Source organism: Trachypithecus francoisi, unplaced genomic scaffold (genome assembly GCF_009764315.1).
Source record: "Trachypithecus francoisi isolate TF-2019V2 unplaced genomic scaffold, Tfra_2.0 Lachesis_group11, whole genome shotgun sequence".
Classification (NCBI taxonomy): Eukaryota; Metazoa; Chordata; class Mammalia; order Primates; family Cercopithecidae; genus Trachypithecus; species Trachypithecus francoisi.
The window spans coordinates 31,662,362-31,689,483 of record NW_022681456.1 but is presented as its reverse complement, the minus strand read 5'-3'; the positions used below and the strand labels follow the sequence as shown (position 1 = coordinate 31,689,483).

The 27,122-nt window shown below is 39.3% G+C and overlaps 1 protein-coding gene across 5 annotated transcripts in view; it reads left to right on the top strand.

The window, feature by feature from the left end:
- MYBPC1 (myosin binding protein C1) overlaps nt 1–27,122 on the top strand; it is a 90,184-nt gene that overhangs the window by 10,804 nt on the left and 52,258 nt on the right. For 3 of the 5 annotated variants that reach the window (XM_033220899.1, XM_033220898.1, XM_033220901.1), the window contains exons 2-7: nt 10,053–10,088; nt 12,758–12,799; nt 13,328–13,369; nt 22,764–22,802; nt 23,667–23,702; nt 25,340–25,450. In XM_033220899.1, coding sequence (XP_033076790.1) covers nt 10,053–10,088; nt 12,758–12,799; nt 13,328–13,369; nt 22,764–22,802; nt 23,667–23,702; nt 25,340–25,450 — 306 coding nt within the window. The remainder of the gene's footprint in view (nt 1–10,052; nt 10,089–12,757; nt 12,800–13,327; nt 13,370–22,763; nt 22,803–23,666; nt 23,703–25,339; nt 25,451–27,122) is intronic. The other 2 variants (XM_033220902.1, XM_033220900.1) reach the window with 1 other exon arrangement.

The following is a 27,122-nucleotide window of genomic DNA, read 5'->3' as shown; positions in this document are numbered from 1 at the left end:
AAGTGACCTCCTTAAATTTTGCTCCTCAGGCACCCTGCTTACCTTTCCCAAGCCCCAGGCTCTGGGTTTACTGAGGAGCTAGGGCCTTCTTCCATGAGGAAAACACAGAAACTCTTAGTGCACAGAACGCAGGAGCTTGAGATACATGCAGAGGCCCTTCAGAGGTCTTTTTATTTGGGTGGTCCGAAGCCCTTAGGTAAGTTGCTAGATAGCTGAATTCTGCGTAGAGGAAGTGCTACCAGTTAGGAAAATGAGTTATTGCCCTCAAAATCAATGTATGGGTTTTATTTTGACTGATTCATTCATTTTATCAAAGCTGCAGATGTATATGATGCATATGACCTGAGTTTGTTTTTAAAATGACATGCACAAAATCTTTTTTCAAAGAGGTTTGCAATAAATTCAAAACCAGTGGTTCAAACCTTTTGGTCTCAGATCCATTTGCACCCTTAACAATTACTGATAAACTAAAAAGCATTTGTTTATGTGCATAAATAGTGTATTATACACACTAATTTAATTTGTAATATAGTAAATATTATATTCGTGTGTCATATTTACTGTATTAAAAATTAAAATTGACTGGGCGTGGTGGCTCATGCCTGTAATTCCAGCACTCAGGGAGGCTGAGGCAGATGGATCACCTGAGGTCAGGAGTTTGAGACCAACCTGGCCAACATGGTGAAACCCTGTCTCTACTAAAAATACAAAAAATTAGCTGGACGTGCTGGTGGACCCCTGTAATTCCAGCTATTCAGGAGGCTGAGGCAAGAGAATCTCTTGAATCCGGGAGGTGGAGGTTGTAGTGAGCCAAGATCATGCCATTGCACTCCAGCCTGGGCAACAAGAGCAAAACTCTGTCTCAAAATAAATAAATCAATAAAAGTAAAATTGATAATGTTTAAAATACAAGAATACAGCCAAGCGTGGTGGCTTATGCCTGTAATCCAAGCACTTTGGAAAGCTGAGGTGGGCAGATCGCTTGAGCCCAGGAATTTGAGACCAGCCTAAGAAACATGGCAAAACCTTGTCTCTACTAAAAATACAAAAATTAGTCGGACATGGTACATGCCTGTAGACCCAGCTACTCAGGAGGTTGATCTGGGAAGATCCTCTGAGCCTGGGGAGATCGAGGCTGCAGTGAGCCGAGATCACGCCACTGCACTCCAGCCTGGGTGACAGAATGAGACCCTTCTCAAAGAAACACACACACACGCCGGGCGCGGTGGCTCACGCCTGTAATCCCAGCTCTCAGGGAGGCAGAGGCGGGAGGATAGCTTGAGCCCAGGAGTTCGAGACCTGCCTGGGTAATACAGCGAGACCCTGTTCTCCACAAAAAGGAAAAAAAAAAAAAAAAAGACAGAAACACACACACACACACACACACACACACACACACATACAAGAACACACAAACAATTCTATTAGCTGTCAGAACATTGATATCATTACATATTATGTATCCTCTGGAAAACTTCACTGTCTATTTCTTAGAGAATATGAGTGAAAAAGGCAAATAATGTCTTAGCATTACTATTATGAAAATCATTTTGACTTGGTAAACTCTCTACCTAGGGAGCTCCTGAAGATCCCAGACCATACTTTGAGAACCACTAATATAAATCAATTTAGTTTATTTGTTGTTGTTGTTTTGTTTTTGTATAGAGACAGGGTCTCACTACATTGCCGGGCCTGGTCTTGAACTCCTGAGCTCAAGCAAGCCACCCACCCCCATCTCCCAAAGTGATGGGATTACAGGCATGAGCCACCAAGCCCAGCCTACTTATTTAAAACGTATGTAATTCTCTTAAATCCCAAAGTATAAGGTATCCAGACCCATAATGCCCATAATGAATAGAGTGGGGAACAAAATAAGCAAGTAACTGTGAAAATGTTGAATTAAATGTTGATTTCTGTCCAAATTCTGCATCTCTGATACATAAGCAATTTGGCCAATAAAAATACACTGTCATTTATATTTGCTGATTTTGGGGGTACATTGTGTTTTGTTTGTTTTGTTTTGTTTGAGATGGGTCTTACTCTGTCACTCAGGAGTGCGGTGGTGCAATCTTGGCTCACTGCAACCTTCGCCTACCCAGCTCAAGCAATCCTCTCACCTCAGCCTCCAAAGTAGCTGGGACCACAGGCACGCAACACCATGCCCGACTAATTTCTTGTATTTTTGGTGGAGATGTGGTTTTGCCATGTTGCACAGGCTAGTCGTGAACTCCTGAGCTCAAGCAATTCCATCTGCCTCCCAAGTGCTGAGATTATAGGCGAGAGCCACCACACCTGGCCATGGGGTACGCTTATGATTAACAGAAGCAAACATCTCTAAGCATTATTAATGTCCCCGTGAAAGCAATATTTTATGCTATGGCAGCTTCCATTGTGCTCATGTCTGGGCAAATGAGGTCCAGGTTAGAGTATGCATATAGAGTCAGACCCCACCATCAAGAGGGGAGACACTTGACAGTGTTTATTACATATTTAATCTAAAAAGAAAGATAATTTGCTATACCACCAAAAATGACAGTACAGGAGTTGGCCAAGTAGACCCTTCCTTATTCATCATGATGTTTACAAAACATAAAGCCTTCACGAGTTTTTTTTCAAAGCTAGAATTTTACTTTGAGAATAAGAAAAAATAATTAGGAATAGCATACAATTTTCTCCTATGCCTCAAATTTCCAAAGAATATTTTTATTTTTTAAAAATTTTCCCCAAGACAGTGACAGAAAGCCACAAAAAGAGACCTAGAATCATAACATTTAATGATAACTGTTATCATGTGTTCTTCTGTCTTTTTTATGCTTATATAATATATTCATGTGATATGCTCTTCTTGCACAAAAAACCAAATTAAATTGTACATAATGGCCCATAAGATAGTTTAAGTAGGTAAAATAATGTAATATTTGAGACAGCCCACGGGAAGAAGAGAACTGGGTGTTTTGTTTTGTTTTAAGTGTATAGACACAGACATAGAGAGACAGTTTAATGAATTTTAAGACATAAGATTTCTTTTTTTCCCCTTTAAGTTACTGACCATGAAACCCTTGATCATTGAAAATAGAAATGGACTCCACCGGAGAGGGCTAAACCATTTATGGAGTTACTGGGTCCCTAGTGTTTCTGCAGCAGCACAAAGGCCACATATGGGGCTATTTCATAGCTGCCACCAGTGCCCTTCAATTAGAATGCCTTGGCACAGGCTGTGCAGGCATGCCATTGGTGGCATACCTGTGCTTTTTACGGTAGGTGACCATAGGAAAAATCCACCATAAATAGATCTACCCCTTTGAAAGCATTTCAGTGCTGCAGAGGGAGAGAAAGTCTGTATCTGTTCATTAGAAAGGATCAAAGAACAGCCGCCCTTGCCCAGGAAAGAAGGGGCTAGCTTTAGTTGTTGGTTCACAAACCAGTTCATTTTTAGGTTGTCCCTTAAAATATTTCCTTGGGCTTATTTTTTTCAAAAAGTATCCTTGTTTTTCCTTTTTTATTCAAACATTTTAAAACATGCTTCTTTAGTCCTGTTAGCACGTTTTCCAACAAAGATATTATGTGGGAGAAAGAAGAGAGGAGAACAAAAAACCAGCTGTATTTACCTAGCAGGAATGTTCCACAGAACTTTGCCCTTTGGCTTTTGAATAAGCAGAAGTACAGCAGGACCTCACCTCAATAAATATCTGTTTGCTTGTTTAAGATTTAGAGAGCTTACCAAAGGTGGGTGCCTCCTGAACATTGCAACACAGCTAACCTTGTTGACAACAGTTGGTGTGATTGACTGTTATTTGCTAAGAAACTGGTGGGACAGGTTCCTCGACACAAGTTGCTTTCCTGTTTTTGGAGCCCTGATTTTAAAAGGGGAGGATTCCTTAGAAAGGCGAGGGGTGTAATATTCCTGAGAGCCAAAACTAACCCTAATTGCTCTCCTGCCCTTGTTAAGAAATAGAAGACATTTGTTGACAGTAAGAAGAAATGTAAATGATGGCGTTTGGGTGAATGCCCCTGGAACCTTGGCCAGCGGGAGGGGAACCAATGAAAGACATAGTGTTCCCTGTGGGGAACACAGACGAAGAAAGCTGCCCACAGAATGTCAGGGGACGGTTATGGGTTTCTTGGCAGCAAGGAGAAGGGGCTTTTGTGCAGGGAGGAACAGCCTGCCAGTTAACTATATTTATGGAGCACCTGCTGTGTGGAATCTGAAAAGGAGAAGGAGAAGGGCCTTGTCCTCAAGAAGCTTGTGATCAAAGGGAGAAGAAAAGTCCCCATCTACTGTAAACCTGTTAGGGTTCCCAGTCACATTTGAAAAAGGAGAGGAACGGGTGATATTTAGGGAGTGTGCTGAGCCTTGTTACTCAAAATGTGGGTTGTGGACCAGCAGCATCACCTGGGAGCCTTTTAGAAATGCAGAATCTTTTTATTTTTAAATTTAAAAAAAGAAATTCTGGAGATGGGGTCTTGCTCTGTCACCCCGGCTGGAGTACAGTGGTACAATCTTGGCTCACTGCAGCCTCCACCTCCTGGGCTTAAGTGATACTCGCACCTCAGCCTCCCAAGTCACTGGGACTTAGGAAGCACCAGCTAATATAGAATGTTTTTTTGTGAAGACAGGATTTCATTATGTTGCCCAGGCAGGTCTCAAACACCTGGGCTCAAGCAACCCTCCCACCTTGACCTCCTGAGCCACTGTGCTACCTTGAAATGCAGAATCGTGAACCCTAGTGCTGCAGACCCCAAGAGTCAGAATCTGCAGTTCGATCAGATCCCTGTGATTAATATGCATACTGCAGTTTGAGAAGTTCTACAGGATTTCTGGAAGTAGTGAGTCTTGAATGTTTTAAGAGAGCAGAGTGACTTGGTTCAGTGACTCAAATGATACTGAAAGGCAATTCATTTACCTGTGAATTTCCTAAACACAGGTATCTTATCTCATTGTAACCACTTTTTTTTTTTTTTTTTTTTTTGAGACGGAGTCTCACTCTGTCGCCCAGGCTGGAGTGCAGTGGCCGGATCTCAGCTCACTGCAAGCTCTGCCTCCCGGGTTTACGCCATTCTCCTGCTTCAGCCTCCCGAGTAGCTGGGACTACAAGCGCCCGCCACCTCGCCCGGCTAGTTTTTTAAAAATATTTTTTAGTAGAGACAGGGTTTCACCGGGTTAGCCAGGATGGTCTCCATCTCCTGACCTTGTGATCCGCCAGTCTCGGCCTCCCAAAGTGCTGGGATTACAGGCTTGAGCCACCGCGCCCGGCCTGTAACCACTTTTATAACCCACTGACCTTGTTAAATTCATAATGGAAGTTCAGTGAATTTAGCTTGCAAGGGTGCTCCCGCCTATGGTCCCTATTCAGTGAGGTACTGTGGACATTGCTGTTAATGAACAAATGTTACAGAGGCAGACAGTGAATTTTAGGAACATGTAAATTATTTTTAGAGAAATGGGCAAAGCTGACCATGACAGGACCTGTCAGAGACAAACACATGAATTAGAGTGAGAGAGATGCTTGAGAAGTTCCTTCAAGGTAAATGGGCACACCTTGGGGTCTCTGAGACTTACCTGCAATGCATCATTTTCCATTTAAGTCATGTGCTGTTTGGCCTTTACCACTCCTTCGTTTCCCAGTTTCCAGGTTTAAGACAACTGGAATTTTCTGTTTCAAATGCTCTGAAAAGGACTAAGGTCCTATTTTCTCTGATCATTTCTGTCTCACCATGATTGATTGATTGAATCGTTGACTGATCTACTTATCTGCAGTGTACAAACTATAATGCATATAAATTGCATCGAGCTCAACTACTATTCCCACTTTATAGTAGGGTTATGAGGGACTCACCTCTTCTGTCCAGTCTCCAGATACTTACTCAGTCCCCACCCCACATGCAAACATGTTTTAACACATACAGCTCGTAGACCTAGAAATAAGACACATCCTTAGCAGGCAGCATGTGGAGGAAGACATAAGTGTCTTTTTCATAGGTGTGTCTGAGTAAAAATGATGATCATAACGATAAAAATCATGAAAAGATAAAGCTCATGTGACATTTGCCATGTTCTCTACCCCTGCTAATGCATTCATTCTGCCAGTGACCCCCGAGTTAGGCTGTGCTATTATCTCTATCTCATACTTGAGGAAATCGATGTGCACCCCACTCCTACAAATGGGGAGGACAACATCCATATGAGGCTATGTGGTCTTGAGATTAAGACCAACTAATTCAGTGGGGAAAATGGTGTCATTGTTCTGAGAAGTCCATCAACCCTCTTCTGACTTGGTCAACTTAAGTAGCAGGGAAAGGAAGTGCAGGCCGGGGCTGCAGAGGCCAGGCTGAGCCAGCAAGCCTGGAGTACATACTGGTTCCACCCTTCCTAGACTGTGCGATCTCAAAGAGCCTCAGTTCCCACTTGCAAAATGGAGATAATCATAGTACTGATTTCATAGAGTTGTAAGGATTAATATACACTAGGTCCTACATGCGGTGGGTTCTAATAAGGGGTTGCAATGTATTTACTCCTTCACTGGCTATAAAGTAAGGAGGTTTCTGTGATTTTGAGAAGAAAAAGTTCTGGATCTGCCTATTTACTAGGCTGGTATACATTTTTCTATTTCTACTCCCTGCAACCATCCCACAATGGTCCTAACATTAATATCCTATAATGTTTCTGCCATTCTCTCTGATAGAGTTGGCTATTCATGACCAATGTTTTGTGGATTAAGTGGAAGTTGAATTAAGCCCTTTACATTATCATTTTGATTTTTGGTCTGTTACATAGCCCATGGGGCTATAGAAAAAAAGGAAATGGAGAATGTACATTCAGGGAACATCTACAGTTTTAGTGCCCAAGATGATTCTCTTTTACGTATTTGATTAGAATTTACCATTGGCCTTAGCTGGATTTTTAAGCAACTATGAGTACCCTTAAAAAATGGGAATTGGGCACATACATGCTAAACAGGTATGATCAATTTAATAGTTCGTATCCAACCACCAAAAGAAGCCCTTCTTAATTCTTTTGTATCAATTCTCTATGCATTTAATGTGTTTCCAGCAATAAAATGAGACACCAGGGAGATAAGAAAAGAAGGAAAGACCCCTGGCTTTGTTTAGATGGGGGAGAAACAGAAACATAAATATACAGAGACTATTAGAAAATAATTAAGTCATAGTGAAAAGAGAATGCATTATGACATGGTTCAGAATGCAAAAGAGTAAGAAAGAAGAACAGAATAGAATAATCAGCTCTGACCGGGCACGGTGGCTCACACCTGTAATCCCAGGACTTTGGGAGGCCGAGGTGGGTGGTTCATGAGGTCAAGAGATCGAAACCATCCTGGCCAACATGGTGAAACCCTGTCTCTACTAAAAATACAAAAATTAACTGGGCATGGTGGCAAGTGCCTATAGTCCCAGCTACTTGGGAGGTTGAGGCAGGAGAACTGCTTGAACCCAGGAGGTGGAGACTGCAGTGAGCCAAGGTCACGCTACCGCACTCCAGCCTGGTGACAGAGCGAGACTTCATCTCAAAAAAAAGAAAAAAAAAAAAGAAGAATCAGCTCCGAGCGCCTTGAGAAAAATGTTGGCAATGTGGATAAAGATTGCCAAATGATAGTAATGGAGACAGTTCATTCTGTGAATTATAGAGCTCTTTCTACATGGCAGGAACTACCCTATGCATTTTACATAGAATTGGCACCCTAAGAGGTTATTTATTTTGTTATTCTTATTTCTCAGAGGAAGGACCCAAGGCTGTTAGAGATTAAGGAATTGCACATGATTGCACAATGGATAAGGCAGAGAGTCAGGATTCAGACCTAAGTCTGACTCCATCACATGTTCAGAAAAAGCAGGAGGTCTGCTGGGGAGAACAGTGGCAGAAAGGTCAGAAGGTGAACAGAAATGACTCTAGAACAGAGGGGCCACTGGGATGTAGTAAGAGAAGGGAGAGAAAGAAGTGTCCATGAACAAAGGCTTTGAATGCAAACCTGGGGAGTGTAGACCTAATCAAATAGTAATAGAAACTCTTTCAAGCAGAATAATGGGATGAAACACAGTTGTGGGATAAATAACTTCTGCAGCTGCGGGGAAAGGAGACTGGAGGGATGAGAAACTTGTCTGTAGACAGAACCAGGAAGAAGTCCTTGGGCATGTCATGGCAATGGCCCTGTCTGAAAGATAGCGTGTCAAAGAAATTGGCGTCTCGCTCTCAGTATTCTGATATCCATGTGCTGCAATAACTTATTCAAAGCCAAGAGGACAATATTAGATTTCCATTTCTGCACTCAGATCTCTGAAAATAAAATGCTTTGACTGACGGTTTCATGTTTTGATTGATGATAACCTGAGTGATTCTTTCCATGATGTAGTGAAGAAACAAAAACATTTCTGACAATGCCATCCAAGGGACATTTGTGTTTTCACTGTATCTGCGAATTACATCACATCCTGCTACATTTTCTTCTGCCCATGTATAAGGTTATGTTTTTTGTCTATTGGTTATATATATTCTTCTCCCTCACTAGTAAATAGTAATAAACTTATTTATGACCACCTGAATAAAAGTTTTTAAAAAACAATAAATTGGAGTTTATGCTAGCCACAAAATGAGTGATGGAAAAAGACATTATTGCATCCTGGCAGGCCTGTATTACTCTTTTCTTGATTTCAGTTACGGTGCAATCCATTCCTTTTTCCATGCTCCTTCCAGCCTTCCTAGACTAGAATGGGGCACTTGGTCTGCACATAGTGGTGACTGTTCTGCCAAACTGCTTGTTACGGGGCATCGTTCTCCCTGTTCAACAAGAGTCACTTGTGGGAAAAAATGTGGAAAATCCCACATGCTGACAAAGGCTCCCAGGATTCCACAATGTGTCTATAATACAAAAACTTTGCTATCTTTATATTTTATTTAGTAGTCAAGTAGAAGATAATTTTAGAAGCGATCACCTTCATTAACTGCCTCTTCTTGTCCTGGAGATGAAGCAGCTGGTTCATGAGTGAGTGATGCTCACATGTCACTAATTCCCAATTCTGGGCACCCACGGGGATTTGGCAGGGGAAATGCTGTGCTCTTTGTTCATGGGGATGCCTTTAGCTACTTGGAAATAGTATATTCTTTAACAGAAGTTTCTTTGTCAGACCTCATAGCCAGACTGCTCTATAATAACCAGACATCCAAAGCCAGGTAAACCAAAACCTCAAAATCAGAGCTTGGAAAATTTTTAATAAGTGTAGGTGGGAATCTACTCCAAGCACGTATATTTCCAGAAGCGATTCTGAGAGGGCTTAATTCTGTTTCCCAGTGAATTGCACCTTCCCTGTAAAACAACAACAACAACAACAACAAAAAGCACTGCAAAGCCAGAGGACTTTGATGTCATCTGCGTTCAGAAAGTGTCTCCCATGCAGGCAGAACAATGTTGGAGATGCAGTGCTCTTGCTTTCTGGGAAAAAGGGGTCTCATTTCTGCACCGACCTTACCTTAGACTCTACAGGATATGCTCACCATATGCTTGCTACCCACTGTGTTTCACTTCATCCTAACAGCAGTCCTGCCCATGTAAGATGGGTGTTGTGGCCATTTCTCTAGAGGCAGGAAAACAGGCTCAGCACAAGTAAATGCCCGCCCTGCCTTGGAGAGGATAACTAAGTGGCAAGGACACTTGGATCTCCATTCTACTTTTATCTTTCCATCACTACACCATGCCACCTTCTGGAAATCTATATACCACACATAAATGGCAGCACGAATGTCTTGGGCCTCTTGATGCAGTAGGGTGTGTGTGTGTGAGAGAGAGAGAGAGAGAGAGAAAGAGAAAGAGAGAGAGAGGACAGAATGTGTTTTCCTGCTCCATCCCTCTTGTGAGTACACACATTTGGCAGGGGAAATGCTGTACTCTTTGTTCATGGGGATGCCTTTAGCTACTTGGAAATAGTATATTCCAAATAGTATAGAGATGGCTGCCTGCAGCAGAAGCAGCCTGGGGCTGTGGAAAGCAGTTCTTCTCTGTGATAAATGAGCCTAACATTTCCGTGACTCTTTCCATTTCTAGAAAATGAAGTGCCAGCCCCAGCCCCGCCCCCGGAAGGTGAGTAAAAACACTGCCTCACACACGTTTGGGCTGCAAATACAGAATGTCCATCCCAGCATGATTTGGCCTCCACGGTGCTGTGAGCTGTGAACTTTAACCTAATTCCTACTGAGAAGTTGGATGGTGACCATTGTGATAAGTTGATAATAATAAAAATAATACATTGTGTTTATATAATCCTCTTGTGTTAATCTAATTTGGATGGCACTTCACATATATTAGGGGAAGAATTCTTATGAAACCTTTCAAGTTATGTAAAAGTTATTATGTCCCCATTTTACAGCATGGAGGCTGAGCCTCCATCCAAGGGGTTGAAGGATTTGTGAGGCTTTTTCCTATATAGTGAAGGTCAAACAAACCCACATCTTCTTCATGAGAGTGGGGAGTGGATCCATCTCTACCCTGGAAGATCAGCTGTCCCTTCTCAACTTGACATATGTCACTATTGAGCACCTGCAGAAACTCCCTAGGGACTTTCCAGAAAGGTTTGGTGGCCTCTGAGGTTCAACGTGAGGACCAACTTCTTGAGTTCTTAGTACCACATTGTCCACCAGCTGGCAGTAGGAAACAAGTACAAGGATCCAGTGAGACCCCTGGCAGGTAGGGCAGTCCCCGATGGCACACAATATGTGAAGCTTCTTTTTATGTCCACATACACCTAAAGAAGAGAAGAGGATTGAAAGATTGAAAGCTCGAAAGATTGAAAGCTCAACATGGCTTAAATTCCCAACATGGCTCTTCAGAGCCATTTATCAGCCAAATAGCCCCAAGATGGAAGCAACCAAAATCATGTGCATTGTCCTATAAAGACTCCAAAGTGGCCTTTCTCATCCCTCTTCCTCCTTGAAAAGGGTGATAAACTGGCATCCATTCAATAATTATTCACTAGGTATTTACCTTGTGCACAACTCTGACCTAACCCTTCAGAGGGATTCAGACATACCTACCATATACGTATTAATAGCTAGGTGCAAGCATATTGTGCCAGATGTAGTGGGGAACTCTACATAGAAACATCTCCCTATATTCAGTTTGTTTGCAGCCAGGTAGAAAATGGAATACAGCCTGGAGAACAATTATATAAAATGCAACCAAAACATTAAAACATTAGGCAATATTATAAGAACTCCTCATCCCCACCAAGCAGTATGTGATTACTTTTGGGTTGCTTAAACTGACAACGTGTTATGAAGCCAGCAGGTGACTGTAGACCTGGTCTAGCTTAGATGAAAGCAGGAGTTGGAGAAGGTCTCAGTTTCTAATCATCTTTTCACACAAAAACTTATGAGGCAATTATAAAGCTCTTCCTCTTCCTCCCTGGAGATCGTTTTACTCTTTTCTTTGTTTTCTTTTTTCTTTTCTTTCTCTTACTTGAGACAGTGTCTTGCTCTGTCATCCAAGCTGGAGTGCGGTGGCACCATCACAGCTCACCGCAACCTTAAACTCCTGGGTTCAAGCAGAGATTGTTTTTCAGGAGGGCAGTTTGAGAAAACTAGCTGCTCACAAGAGGCCCTTTGTCCAGCTAAGAATACTAGATTCACACACTAAACCCTAAACAGTATAGAGAAGTATTACTATGTGTCAAAATGAACAAAACTGGCTCAGTGCCATATGAGTTCAAACAGGGGCAAGCTCAGATTTATTTTCTTTAGATCTTGATCTTGAAACTAGTATAGATGTGTGACATTTTTCTCAGGATCTTCCTCTTCCTGGGTATGTCTTCTTCTTGCCCATAACAAATTTACTTTGATCAACATTGGTACACTGAGAACCTATTGACCATTCCAAGCAAACCTTTCCCTTCTGTTTTTCATATTAGTTACTGCCACTGAGCCACTATCGTTTCCTTTGTATGCCATATTTCATATTCATTGCACAATATTGACTTCCTCTTGCTCAAATGTCTCCTCCCAAATTCTGCTAAAATTGTCCTTCTTAGTTAACTGAGATTTGAATCACTATTCATCAGTCCAAAAAAAGAGAATTCATTCTTGAAACAATTATTTTTGTACATATACCATAAGTCAGATACCATTTGCAGGTCTAAACTAATATGATTCCAAACACAGAGAAATGCAAACTAGATAGTCTCAACTGATAGAATCTGATGTTACTGCTCTTGTTTTGCATTTATTGCCACTAAACCCAATCCAGAAGATTCACATGGACACTGAAACATTTTCTTTGAAATAACTTACACTGCACACAATTACATATTTTGTACTTTACTATAAAATCTAGAAGCCCAAACTCTTGGAATCATTACACGGGGAAAACTGATTTTTCTTTAAAAACTTAGTCCCTTGTTGAGGTCTAAAATAAAGTGGTTCACATTTTTTTTTTTTTTTTTTTGCCCAATTCTACTCCAGCATGTTATATAAGATGATCCAAGTATAGCTGAGTGCATTTTAACAATATCTGTATTGAGTGTTCTTATGTGTACTTTTTCAAAAATAATCAGATTAATTGCTTTTCACGAAAAGTTTAGTGTGACTCTAAATTATAATTTCTAAATTCATAACTCATGTACAGCACGAGTATTCAGTATCATTTATGACCTGTTCTGTTGTCATTTATTTCTTCTCTCCCCCTCTCCACACCATTACTCATCACACAATAAAACGTTTAAAGACACTTTAAAAAATATGCTTGTACTTTCTACACAGAACCAAGTAAAGAGAAGGAGGCCGGAACCGCACCAGCAAAAGGTGAGTTGGCGGGAGGGAGAGTGAGGCTGAAGTCCACAAAATTAGAAGCAGAAAGAGGTCAGTAACACAATTAGATATTTTGTACTTTACTATAAAATCTAGAAGTCCAAACTCTTGGAATCATTACACGGGGAAAACTGATTTTTCTTTAAAAAGTCAGTCCCTTGTTGAGGTCTAAAATTAAGTGGCTCACATTTTTTTTTTTTTTTTTTTTGCCCAATTCTACTCCAGCATGTTATATAAGATGATCCAAGTATAGCTGAGTGCATTTTAACAATATCTGTATTGAGTGTTCTTATGTGTACTTTTCCAAAAATGATCAGATTAATTGCTTTTCACGAAAAGTTTAGTGTGGCTCTAAATTATAATTTCTAAATTCATAATCCATGTACAGCACGAGTATTCAGTATCATTTATGACCTGTTCTGTTGTCATTTATTTCTTCCCTCCCCCTCTCCACCCCGTTGCTCATCACACAATAAAATGCTTAAAGACACTTTAAACGATATGCTTGTACTTTCTACACAGAACCAAGTAAAGAGAAGGAGGCCGGAACTACACCAGCAAAAGGTGAGTTGGCGGGAGGGAGAGTGAGGCTGAAGTCCACAAAATTAGAAGCAGAAAGAGGTCAGTAATGATTGCCATGGTGGCCCCATAGAACTTCTCTGCATTATCTTTCATCAGTGTGGTTTAGTGTTCTGCCTTTGCATCTTATCTGCAAGACCCAGTCAGTATAACGACAAATGGTGTGTTGTTAAGTTTCCATTACATGTATTTCTAAAAGAAAAACAACAACGATAAAAATACCACAAGCATTTGTTGAGATGCCAGCCAATTAATTGGTCGTTTCCAAGTTTCAATGTGCATGCTAAGAAAAAGAGGTGTTTGGTCTTCTTAGGATTATATCAATTGATATAATGATCAGAATTACCCAGAATTACCCAAATCAGAAAATGATTCTGAATTACCCAGATTTTTTAAAAAATTAAATGTTTTCATGTTATTGTGTGAACTGTTCCAGGTTCCACTAGTAATTTTGAAGGCTAGCATCTTACTTTGTGACACTGACTATGGATTCATGTAGATTTATATAATTATTTCTATAGATTCACAATATAACATTAAGTAAACATGCTGCTCCTTTTTGAACTGGAAACTGTACAGAGATTTTTTTCAGGAGGGCAGTTTGAGAAAATTAGCTCCTGTAATATTATCCTATTTTTACTTTATATGGAGATACTCTCGTTTTACAAAATAATCTTAATCATATACTTCTGTTACTCCATGAAATACTAATTCCTTTGTCTCACCATGGAGGAAATGATTTTCATCTGTCTTAAGCTAAGGAGCATTAGTCTTTCAAGAGGGAAGTTTTCATGAAGGTGGATTAGACAGTTTTGCTTTGTATGTTTGTATTGTCATTTTAAAAAGTGAAGCTTTTATTTGCATAATGAATAACAAAGTTTAAATTTTGAAATAATTGTTTCCTGACTGCAACATGAAGTTACTCTTTTTCCTGGACACTGCTCAAAAGCTTGTTAGGTATCGCTTTGTTCTCGGTGTGTCATATTTCATTATCTAATTTCTATGATATTCTTGTCTCCTATATATTAGTAAAATACTTTTTTCTTTCTTTCAGTACATTGGATTACTTTTCTTCAGCTAACTTGAACTTATGCTCTCATAATGAATGCATAATGTTAGTATACTCACTTTGTCCTTGACCTTCAGTGGCTCCCATGGAGAGTAACATGAATACTAATCCTGGCCACGTGGGCCACAGTTTGAAGGTTATTTGCTTATGGAATGCAGACAGTGCAAACTCCTAGAACTCCTTCCATGGGATGGTTTCAAGGAGGTTTGGACATACTGGCCGAAATTATTGTAACATTATTCTCTACAAGGCCAATGGGCATACACCTCTGTTTCCAAATTTGGAAAGGTGTTTGGGCCAGGCTGCAAGGCTCAACCAACAGAGCAGATGATGTAATCCCAGAGGGCAAGCTGTCAAAGTTTAAACAAAGCCTGTGCCTGACCCTTAATTTGAAAAGTCACCATATTATACTTGTATGCTTAAATGAGAAAATGCCTTTCCTTAAATTCAACCAACCAACCAACCAAAACTCTTATTTATGGAGAACACAGCATGATGAAAGAGCAAGGCTAGATGACTAGGGCATTTTGAAATTAGTAGCATTTTTCTGACATTTGCAGAAGATAAGCAAAACCATGACCACCTGCAGTTGCACACCCAGGTACAAAAACTGCCGTGTGTGTGTGTACATATATATTATATAATGGCAAATACATGTATATATATGTATTTGCCTTACATGCCTAGGAAGCAAATCAATTTAGGATAGAAAGTGACATCCCTAAATAAAGAAGGTAAGTGGATGGAAGTTTATTATAAATATACAGTGCTCTTCAACTATTACCCACTTTCATCAAGCACAGACAAAATAAGCAAAAAGTAGACACAATAATTACTGCTACATGTATATCCCCAGTTGAGAAAGGAGTCCTGCACGGGCATAAACAGGATTGATGGGTGCAACCTACCTTTTCTCCAGCATGAGCTAGAACTCTCCTGCTCTCCCTCCCTCCTCCAACTGTCAGTCTATCTAATTTTTTTTTTTTTTTTAACTATCCAACTCAGGTTTCACTCCTTTGTACAGCTTTCCCCTGACCATCCTGGCTCACTTTTATCTCTCCTTCTTTCTCCTGATTTCTCTTGGACCTACTGCCTCCGTCATTCACTCTTGTCTCCATGTAATCACGCATTAATGGTTGACTCCTTTTCCTAACAGGTTGTAAGCTTTTTGACATTGGGCCCCTCATCTTATTCCGTCCAGCATCTGGCAGAGAGCTGCACAGAGCAATCATCTAATAAATACTTGCAAAATGAATGAGCAGTTGAATTTCCATGCTGGCTTAGCTGCTGACCATTCAGGGGTAATCTGGATCGATTTTTATTTCCGTTCACCATGAGTGCTGGGTAGGAGGATGAGCATCCCATGTATGTTCTTAGTCACTGAGGGTTAGAATGAGGCACTGCTGCAGAACAGATGGATGATTTTCTCTGTAAGACCAACTTGCCTAAAGCTACTGAAAATGGTCACGCCTGGATTGTGGTACATTCTCAGCACTTTAACTGGTCTTTAATTAGTTGACAGATATTCAATTAATTGCTCCAAATCTGTCACTATTAAGATTATTAATCATGGCAATGTAGCCTTAACATCATTCCCAGATTGATTGAATCATTCTGCAACAGCTCAGAAATGTTCTGAAAATACTTTTTGAAGCCACAGAGAGTTGATTCTGATATTTATCTTAGAAGTAGTGTTTGTGGTTAGATTTGCCAATTTTTTCAGATTTGCTAAAAGTCTCTGTCTGGAAAGCAGCTGATTTCCCAGCACGGGGTTTTATTATTGTTTGTTTGCTTGCTTGCTTGTTTGCATCTGGCTATCCATCCAGCTATCTTGTTCCTTAATACTGACCACTTTGTCCTGGGACCTGGGCAAAGTATCCTGGAATTGAAACGAGAGATGACAATAAAGAAATGTGTTTAACCAAACAGTAATAGCAGAAATTAGATGTGCAAATCTCCTTCAGAGGAATCATATCAGGAGGCAATGCCCTTATAAAAATAATGCTGTCCTGGCTTAGAATTCTTTCATAATAATTATATGTAGCAAGTCAATGGAACGCTAAGTATAGATTCTTTTCTGTACGCTCAGTAGGGCCAAAGATCCACCTTTTATTCTAGCACATATTTATTCAGCAAGATTTGCTGAGTGTTGGCTACATGCCAGGCACAGATCTGGGCACTGGGTCCTGCCCTCCTGGAGCCAAGTTACACTTTATGGGGAAGAACAACCATCAACAGAGGAAGGTGGATTTCACTTTTGGAAGCAGACAAGAGTCACAGAGGGCCATGTGTAGAGAATAATGTGGGTGATCAAGTGGGATCATACTTTTTTTTCGTCAACTAAGATCCAACATCCTATGTCTGAACATAGGGTAATCGGAGTAGGTTTCCGCTGTGCCTCAACAGCTGGCACTGTGGAAAGCTCTGAAAATGGTTCTGTGGCTGGTTCAAAAAGTGACAGCAGCATTAGAATCAGAGACCACTTTGAAGACCAGCACTCATTTCCATGCCTAAGTGCTGATACTTTATTTTTACATCTTATTAGCTTAGAGTCTATATCTTTTCAATTGGTAAAGTTACTTCCTTTTTTTATTACTGTTTTTGGTAATCGCTAAAAGGGAAATAAAAACGTATTTTCTTTTCCCAGGCATTCGCCACATAAACTATCATTTGAATGAACCCTGTGTGTATTAAATATCTCACATAGTCTGAGATGAAGTCTTTCTTTTTTATGAATGTGACTGACAGATGAGGAAGTGAATCAGCAGAAGTCCCAACACACTTTCTCCTGAATTATGTGATTTTGTTTTAAATTTAAAAAAGATTTTTAAAAAATTTAGGTTCTTTTTACATCTGCAGTAACATTACCCTGGCGCTTTTTACTAGCATGCTAAAATGTTTTTGTACAGTTTGCCTTTAGGTGTCAATCAACCATCTATTAAAATTTCTCCATGCTTGATCTATGTATTCTAATGACATTACTTCTTTGTAATGAACTTTGTTAAAAATTAATGTCACCACACTTTTCAATTCAAAGACACAGCCACTCTTAGGCAAGACTGATTTAATAGATTTTGGGAAGAAAAAATTCATTAAATGTACATATGTATTGTAGGATAAATCATGGTTTTATAAGCACCAAAGTGTGAAGGCATGTATCGTCTCATTAAGAAAATGCAATAAATTAACCGAATGCCTCAAAACATGATGAATTAATGTTAGCTATTGTTATTGTCTCCCATATTTTATTGCTGTTGTTATTTTGGTCACAAACACCAGTATGTACTACAACTGATTGCTCTGCTTGAGGAAGTCATGAATTTGTCTCAATCAAACAAGGTATTGTATCAGTATGTCACTGTTTGTTTACAAGTCACAATTTTATAAGCTTTTGGTCTTTATTCTTAAATCTCAACAATTGTCTCAAGTGTATATTGCTTAAATAATTTTAAAAGGCAATTTAAAATCAACCATAGGCAGGAGTTATTTTATGCTCAAGAGAGTTTGGACAACTAGAAGAATGTACACATTCTGCTCTCTCTGGAGCTTTGTATTCAGTTATGAGACTCTCACATTACGAAGTATTTATGTGTACTCCCCAAAATCCCAGGCTTGTAATATAAGACTGGGTTCTTTCCCTACTTTCTAGAAGTTCTTCTCTGGGAACTTCAGTTGTTTAAAGAATCATTTTTATGGTCTTACAAATGCTATTTTCCCATGACTTACAGATGAATAAAATTCCACTTTGGTAAATTGCCCTTCTATGTAGCTAGGGGAAGACAGCCCTGCTACACCGAGTGTGTGGTTTCCCTGTATGTCATATTCCAACAAGCTAAAACCTGACGTTTATGTATTCATCATTACCACTTTTAGATAGGAAAAAAATGAAATATGACACGTATATTTTTTGGTTTGTTTGAAAATGTTGTTTGTAAGATGCTACATCATTCATATATATATAGTTGAACTGGACACAACCAGAAAGATTTGGATATTCCATCTACCTCGTAGCAATAGAATCTGGTTTCTATGACAAATAAGAACCATTAAACATTTCAGTATCATCGAACTCAACCAAATCAAACCAGGCAATTTTCTTTTAGAATTTAAGGTCAGAATCCCAATATCTTAACTACATTTCCCAGTCTTAAAAAAGTGCCAGGACTGAAACAACTTTTAAAAGAAAGGAAACTGGCTGGGCAAGGTGGCTCATGCCTGTAACCCCAGCACTCTGGGAGGCCAAGGCAGGAGGATCACTTGAGCTCTGGAGTTTGAGACCAGCCTGGCCAACATGGTGAAACCCCATCTCTACTAAAAATACAAAAATTAGCCAGGCGTGGTGACAAGCACCTGTATTTCCAGCTGCTTGGGAGGCTGAGGCAGGAGAATTGCTTGAACCTGGGAGGCGGTGGTTGCCATGAGCTGAGATAGCGCCACTGCACTCCAGCCTGGGCAACAGAGTGAGACTTCATCTAAAACAAAAAATAATTAATAAATAAAAATAAAAGAAAGGAAACAGTAAACTTTGCTCATGTTGATTATGTTTTCTAGCACTTTTGTAAATTTGAAAAATTATGTGCAATGAATCAAAGACTGCCAATTGAGAGGTAATTGCTGTTGGAAATTACTGTTGGGTAATCTAGAGGAAGACTATTTCATGATACTCCGAAGCATTGCATTAACATGTGTTCCTTCATAGTCTAAACCAATTGTGCATGTCCTCCAAATAGTCTTAACATTTAGTAGATGTTGAAAGTACTCACCTATCAAATTTTTGCTTAAAAAACAGATTGCTGGCCAGGCGTGGTGCCTCCTCATGCCTGTAATCCCAGCACTTCGGGAGGCCAAGGCAGGAGGATTGCTTGAGCCCAGGAGTTGGAGACCAGCTGACCAATATGGTGAAACCCTGTCTCTATTAAAAATACAAAAATTAGCTGGGTGTGGTGGCAGATGTCTGTAGTCTCAGCTACTCAGGAGGTTGAGGCATGACAATTGCTTGAACCTTGGAGGTAGAGGTTGCAGTGAGCCAAGATTGCACCACTGCACTCCAGCCTGGGTGATTGAGTGAGACTGTCTCAAACAGCAAACAAAAAAACCCGGACTGCCATCATTACATACTCTATGCATGTAACAAATCATCACATGTACCCTGTAAATATGTGCAAATATCATTATGTATCAATCAATTTTTTAAAGACAAGATTTTTTTCTTCATTTTAGTTTCATGAAAGTTAGTGAATACTCTTCTCATTTTGTGTTCTAGATAATTAACTCAATGTTTCATTATGCTCTGTGCACAAACAAAAAGTAAACCACCACAAAACCTTTATAAAGTGTTCATTTGAATCAAACTGGTTCAAGCTTCTAGTTTACATTTAACAAAGAAAGCTCCTTTCTAGGATTTGATTGAATTTTAACTTCATTTCTGTTCATTTTTACAGGACTTTAAATTAACAATCTTATATATTTCAGTAAATAAAAGTCTTTGACTAGGTGACAAGAATAAAGTACTGAATACTGAATTAAATCTATGGCAAGTAATATTATGGGAAAATTACAAGTTATTTTATTTTTGATAATGTACAATTTTAATTATTTCACAGTCTTCTGAAACACAGAATTCTCCTAATAGCTCAGAAACCCCTATACCGGGCAAATGCACAATTTTGTGGAATGTGAATGCATGCATATTAGTTCAGGAGAAAAAAATTCCAAGTGAACTAAGTTTGGGAGATGCTAACGACCATACTATTTCTTGTCACCCCCATTTCCAGTACACATTATTTGCACACTGAGAGCTTTGAGATGTCCTGCAGCAAACACACAAACACAAAACAATAAAATACAAACATTTAACTCCAGCCTAGCATTTTTCAAGCTTCTTTGACCACAGAGAGCTTCGTGTTAAGAATCTGAAATCCCACATGACCCAGTGAATCACCTCTTGGATTCTGAAGTAATGATATTAATATGTTATATTAATATATTATAAATACATTAGTTATTTTAATAAAAAGTAATAATAACACATATCCCTGTTTGACAGTTTGGGAAAAGATATTTCAGGCCAGCAGGTAATACTTATAGTAAATATTCTAATAGATTGTATAAAAACATACTATTTTATTTCTTTTTGTCAGGAATTTTTTAAAGCACTTTTTAATTAACATTCCTGTGCATGTATTTCCTGTATCCTGTTTTATACAGTCATATACATTTACATTTTGAAATCTACAGTTATTCTAGTTTGCTTTTGTTTTTGTTTTTAGAGTCAGGGTCTTGCTGTGTCATCCAGGCTAGTGTACAGTGGCATGATCATGGCTCACTACAGCCTCCAATTCCTGGACTCAAGTAACCCTCTAGCCTCAACCTCCCAAGTGGTTGAGACTATAGGCACATACCACCAAGCTCTCAGCATGCAAATAATATGCAAGCCTGGCTAATTTTTTTTTTTTTTTTTTTTTTTACAGACATAGTCTTGTTACGTTGCCCAGGCCGTGAATTCACAATATTCTAGTATTTTAAGTACGAAGATTTTATTATTCATAAAAACACTAGTGTATGCTTTGGAAAGAGCATAGCAGAGGTCCAGAGGACACCAAATGCCTCTTTAAGGATGTAAAATGTGAACTTTGACTGTTCACAGACCTCCGCGACGTGAGCACTGTTGCTCAGGAGTAACAAGTTGCTTTCATGCAGAAGTGATGGGTAGTATTTCTTGCTTCTCATGATGAATGTTTCTGTATGTTAGTGACGTGCTGGGTAACTAGGAAGGTACTAGAATTGACAAATGTGTACAGGGTCCTTTGCAATAAAACTGGTTATGACTTGATCCAATTAGGGCTGTTAAGTCTGACCAGACATCACTGTGATAGAATGTGGGCTTTTTCAAAGATGAAGATAAATGTCTTAACCACACTGTAACTTATAGTTTCCTTAAAAAAAAAAAAAAAATCCTGGCAGCTATAGAATATAGCAGGTGCATTCATAGTAGCTGTTTTATATATTGGAATATTAACATTTTTAAATTAAATGTTTTACATTCACAAGTGATGGGGAATCTTATCATTAAGGTGTGTGTAGAGTCCAGTTGGTTCTATTCTAACTAGACTGTACTTGTTTTCATGGTGGTGAAATGCTATGCGCATTTATACCTTGCATAAGTCCTCATTCTACCACACGATAACTAACCCTCTGGCTGATAATATAAACACTAACTGGGGAGATCTTATTTATAAGGGCTCTAGAATAAAACACAAGTTGTTCATACCAGCATCATGTGTTACTAATATTCTTCATTAGTTAGTGCAGCTTTTCATTTTGTTGTGGTTGGTCTCCTAACTAGGTTGAGCTTTCTTTCTCTGCTAACAGGAAACAATACTGACGTTCTTTTTCTTATAGCATTTGTATTATAAAAAGCAAAAAGCATAAAGCTCCAGCCCACTGAACCTCTGCCAATGAAGATGGTGTTGGGTTAGGCTGCGTCTGGTTACTGTCCTGGGAAAACCACTTTTATAGAGATGGTCTTCCAAGTGGTTTTAAAATTTATCTTTCTACTGAAGTTTATAAGTCAACTAGGTATGCTGACTGAATTTACATATAAACTTGTTTATCCAAAATAAATACATAAAATGTGAACTTTGAAGTTCAGATGTTTTTAAAAGGGAAGTATTCTGCACATAAACATGAAAAGACATATTTTGAATTCCACAAATATGTATGGGTAAATATTAAGAAATTACACAGTACTGTTCAATACCAATATAATGTTGGAGAAAATGCTCATAAAGTTTATATTTATATTAATTTATCTTGACTTTTGTTTCTTAAATACTGAAGAGCAATTAATCATGAGGTTTTCTGGGTGGAAATGAGTTCTCAGATAGTACATATATAGACTTTTATGTCTGTGTCTAAATGAATGTGATATATGAATAATATCTGCCATTCACTTTAGCTACAAAATCAGGACTTGAAAACCACTTCCATTATTGATTTCATCAAGGTTTGATTTTTAGCATTCATTTTTTCCTAACCTACAGTCACATAAAACACTTGCAGTGTTCCATTTTTAAATCTGTGCTTCCATTTGGATTACCCTACTCTATCAACTTTGTATTTATTAATTTTTCTTTCTTTGCCAGCAATACTCAGGTTTCACTTTTCAGGTACCAAGTTTTCTAAGGCTTGCTCAGCAGTTGAAAGTGTATTGCGTGGTTTGTCATCTTCTTTTTCAGACTTCTCTTTTCTCAGGTTACTTGGGATGAAGTCCTTTCCTCCTTGACTTTTTACTCCTATTTCTTGTTTCAGATGAAGAGGAAGTCTCCCCGCCTAGCGCCTTGCCTCCAGGTTAGGATAATTTCTACCCTTTTCCCTGCTTTTAAATTTATTATTCATTGACAGTAGAGGAAAAGAAAAGGCAGTGAGCCTCCTTGCTGAGCCAGTGCACAGAGCAGGGGCAACAGGTTTCGCCTGTGATGGCACCAAGAAGGAAATGTTGGCTTTAATGACAATTTTTTGTTTGACATGAGAAACTTCTTAGAAAGAGGCATTCTTTGAGAAATAAATAAGACTGGTAAATCTTGGGTATAAATGTTAGGGGTCAACATATCTGTCTTCCATTTCTCACTGTATATCCACGTTTTCCCCCTGTTCTTTAAACTTAGATATGTGGATTTTTAAATCTTTCTTTCCTTTCTTTTTTAAGACTGAGTCTCGCTCTACTGCCCAGGCTGGAGTGCAATGGTGCGATCTCAGCTCACTGCAACCTGTGCCTCCCAGGTTCAAGTGATTCTCATGCCTCAGCCTCCCGAGTAGCTGAGATTACAGGGGTGCACCAACAAGCTGGGCTAATTTTTGTATTTTTCATAGAGACGGGGTTTCACCATGTTGGCCAGACTGGTCTCAAACACCTGACCTCAAGTGATCCACCCACTTTGGCCCCACAAAGTGCTGGGATTACAGGCGTGAACCACCACGCCCAGCTGGGATTTTTTAATGTTTATATCATTTTAAAATAAGACATACACTTTTATAGATGCTTTCATACTTAGAGCTCTACTGATTTTCTATCCAAGCCAACTTGTAGGGTTTTTTTCCTTCCTATCACCAGAGGAGACAGGGTTTAGTGGAGTCCAAGAAGGTTGAAGTCAGCACACCATTTTCATCACCTTTCCATCCCTCTGCATCACCCAAATCACACTTTCCTTTCAGGTTTGGGTAGTCGGGCCCTGGAGAGAAAAGATTCAGGTGAGCACAAGTCCAGACAAGGCATCCTGACCTCATCCTAATACAATCACTAATGAGCTCATTTCTTGAAGCTGTATTGATTCTAATCCTTGTCTTATTCAGATTGTAGTTTTTACAGCAATCTTTCATTATGTTTCCTCTTACAAGAAAACTAATGTATTGAGAAACGATTAATTTTGCATGATACACACACGTTCAAGGATCTAGCCACATATGCCACAGATTTGTTCTATCATATTTAATATTTAGCAAATACGCAGAGATCAATCTTCATTTTGGGGATGTACTAAAGTTAGATAATAATTCACATTTTTATAGAACTTTACATACAGACGATAAAACACTTTTAAATGCATCCTATCAGCTGTAGCTCCTGTTCTGTGAAGTCATTCATTCATTCATTCATTCATTCGACAAATTTGTATTGAGGACCTAATATGATCCTATTATGGGCCTCTTATGGGCCAGCCACTCCTATAGGCACTGCAGGTATAGAAGTGAACAAAACAAGAGAAACACTTATCCTCATGTTCTAAATGTGTTCCTATTAATATCATAAACACAAACAACATAAAATTTTAACATTAACTTGGGTGTTTAAAAACGTGTAATCATATGACTATGATTGTCACATGATTGTGAAAATGTTTAACTTCATTGTGAAAATGATGGCCTACTACTACAGATAGAAATATCAAGCATGATTGATACATGAAAACTAAAACAATTAAATGTGCATTTTCCTTCTTTTCAAGAAACATTAACAAGCAGAGAGTTTGCAACCTATGCATTTTTTTCCAGTTATTAAGTGGCTGCACCTGAACTCTGCATTCGGCTCAGAGACAGGGGGAATATCTACAGTTCTCTCCACTACCCTAGAATTGGAATTGACTGCAGATTAACACTAAGCACCAGAGTGCAAATGAGAAGATGCAAAAGAAACTCTATTTCCAGCTTGTCTCTCTTCATGGGAAAGCCTCAGTTTTTTTCTTTCCAGTTCTCTGTTCTGTTTTGTTTCTTCCCCTTGCAGCACAATCCTTGTATCCTTGCAATTTGTACCACAGGTCATGATCTGTTACTTCCTTGTCAAACTATGGCCACACCTGTACAACCCTAATAAAACTCTCTTTCAAAAGCAAGGAATCTAGAAATACCAGGCCAGGCTTGGCTTTCTGACCCTTGTCAGACCGTTTACTCTCCAAATGACCTATCCCTTTAGTCTTTTTCATGTAGTTGTATCGATGTGGCCTTATAGTCCATCACCTAGAAAAACACCAAGAGTACTGCTTTAATACACTGACCACCATTGTTTACCTGTTAGGGGACAGGCAAGATGGGGAAGCAAAGGAACTATGGCAGTCAACAAAGAGAGAATAACAGCTTACCTGGAAAGTTCCACTATTTCTAGGAATTACATAATGTTCCTTTGTGCTGTCATGGAAGAGACACCCCTGTAAGAATGGGAATCTGTTCCCCTCTACTGATGGCTGCTGGGAGTGGAAAGAATGATGTTGTATTTATCTAGGTTTATTAGACAAAGAAAAGCTGCAACATTGGTGAGAACAACAAATCCAGGTAAGACTGCCTAAGAAGAGCCTGGCCCTGAAATAATCCTTTTCCTCCTTTCTGCTCATCAGAATGGTCCATTGGCGAGTCACCTGCTGGGGAGGAACAAGACAAGCAGAATGCCAACTCCCAGCTGTCCATCTTGTTCGTTGAAAAACCTCAAGGAGGAACAGTGAAAGTCGGTGAGTGCCTAGCATTCAATCCTACCTTTTTTAAAAAATTAAGGTGAGCCGAGCGTGGTGCCTCACGCCTGTAATCCCAGTACTCTGGGAGGCTGAGGCAGGCAGATCATTTGAGCTTAGGAGTTCAAGACCAGCCTGGCCAACATGGTGAAACCCAGTCTCTACTAAAAATACAAAAATTAGCCAGACGTGGTGGCAGACACGTGTAATCTCAGCTACTCAGGAAGCTGAGGCAGGAGAATCTCTTGAACCCACGAGGCAGAGGCTGCAGTGAACGGAGAAGGCACCACTGCATTCCAGCTTGGGCAACAGAGCCAGGCTCTGTCTCAAAAAAAAAAAAAAAAAAATTGAGGTGAAATTCACTTATAACATTAACCATTTTAAAGTGAACAATTCAGTGGCTATTAGTACATTTGCAATGTTGTACAGCCACTACTTCTATTTCTAAAACATTTTCATCATCCCCAAAAGACCCTATATCCCATTAAGCAGTTACTCCCCATTGCCCTCTCCTCCCAGGCCCTGGCAACCATTAATCTGCTTTGTCTCTCTGTGTTTATCTATTTTGGATATTTCATATTAATGGAATCAGACAATGCAGGACTTTTTGTGTCTGGCTTCTTTCACTCAGCATAATGTTTCCAAAGTTCATCCGCATTGTTGCATGTATCAGAACTTCATTCCTTTTGACGGCTGGATAATATTCCACTGTGTGTATATACTAAATCCTGCTTTTTACAACCTGAAAAGATGAGTGACAGCTATGATTTCAGTAACCTTCGGCACATAGGAGCCTGGACCCTGGAACCTTGAGTTCCAATCTTGATTCTGCTTCCTGCTAGCTATTGCCCTTGGAAAGACAGTTTAACTTCTTTATGCTCCAGTTTCCCCATCTGTAAAACGGCGACAATAACAGGACCTAGCTGTGAAGTATTTTGAACAGTGCCTGACTCACCATAATGCTCTGAGCCAGTGTCTGCTGACATTATCATAGCTCACTCCATAAGATGATTCCAAATCTACACATGCGCTAGGCCATAATTCACAATATCTGAGACAGCTGATCGGACAAATGGTTCCACTCTTCAAATATTCAAGTTCAAAATATTGATTATATACCTCCTGTTTTAGGCACTGAGTATAACATGTGAGTATAACTCAGAACTTACAGTCTGAGAGGAGCAGACAAAAAATTAAACAAATAATCACAAATGCCAAGTGCTATGAAGGGATGGTGAGCTGGAGGAGGACCTGAGGGTTGAAGAATTTTAACCAAATAAATCTTTATAAGGGATATATTATGATCCGAACTAGTCTTTGACACTTATCAATATTATGCAAATGAGTACATAGCTAACTGTATTCCAGAATTACTTCTTTCCAGGCTAGAATGTCAAAGCACATGGCATGTGAACAGAAATGTTGGCTCCCCTTGTGTTCCTGTAAGACACTGAAATGCTGGGCTGGAAGCTGGACTATAATGTCATGTCCTCAGGATCTAAATCACTCAATACAAACAGATTGGCAGGTTTACTTCAAGCAGATCAGTTTGATTTAGTCACATTCCTATAATTCCAGGCTTCTCATCACCTTGCCTAACAAAAAGGGTGAAAAAAATTCAATTTTTTCATTTTTATTTCATATTATATTCAGATATATGAAATACAATTTT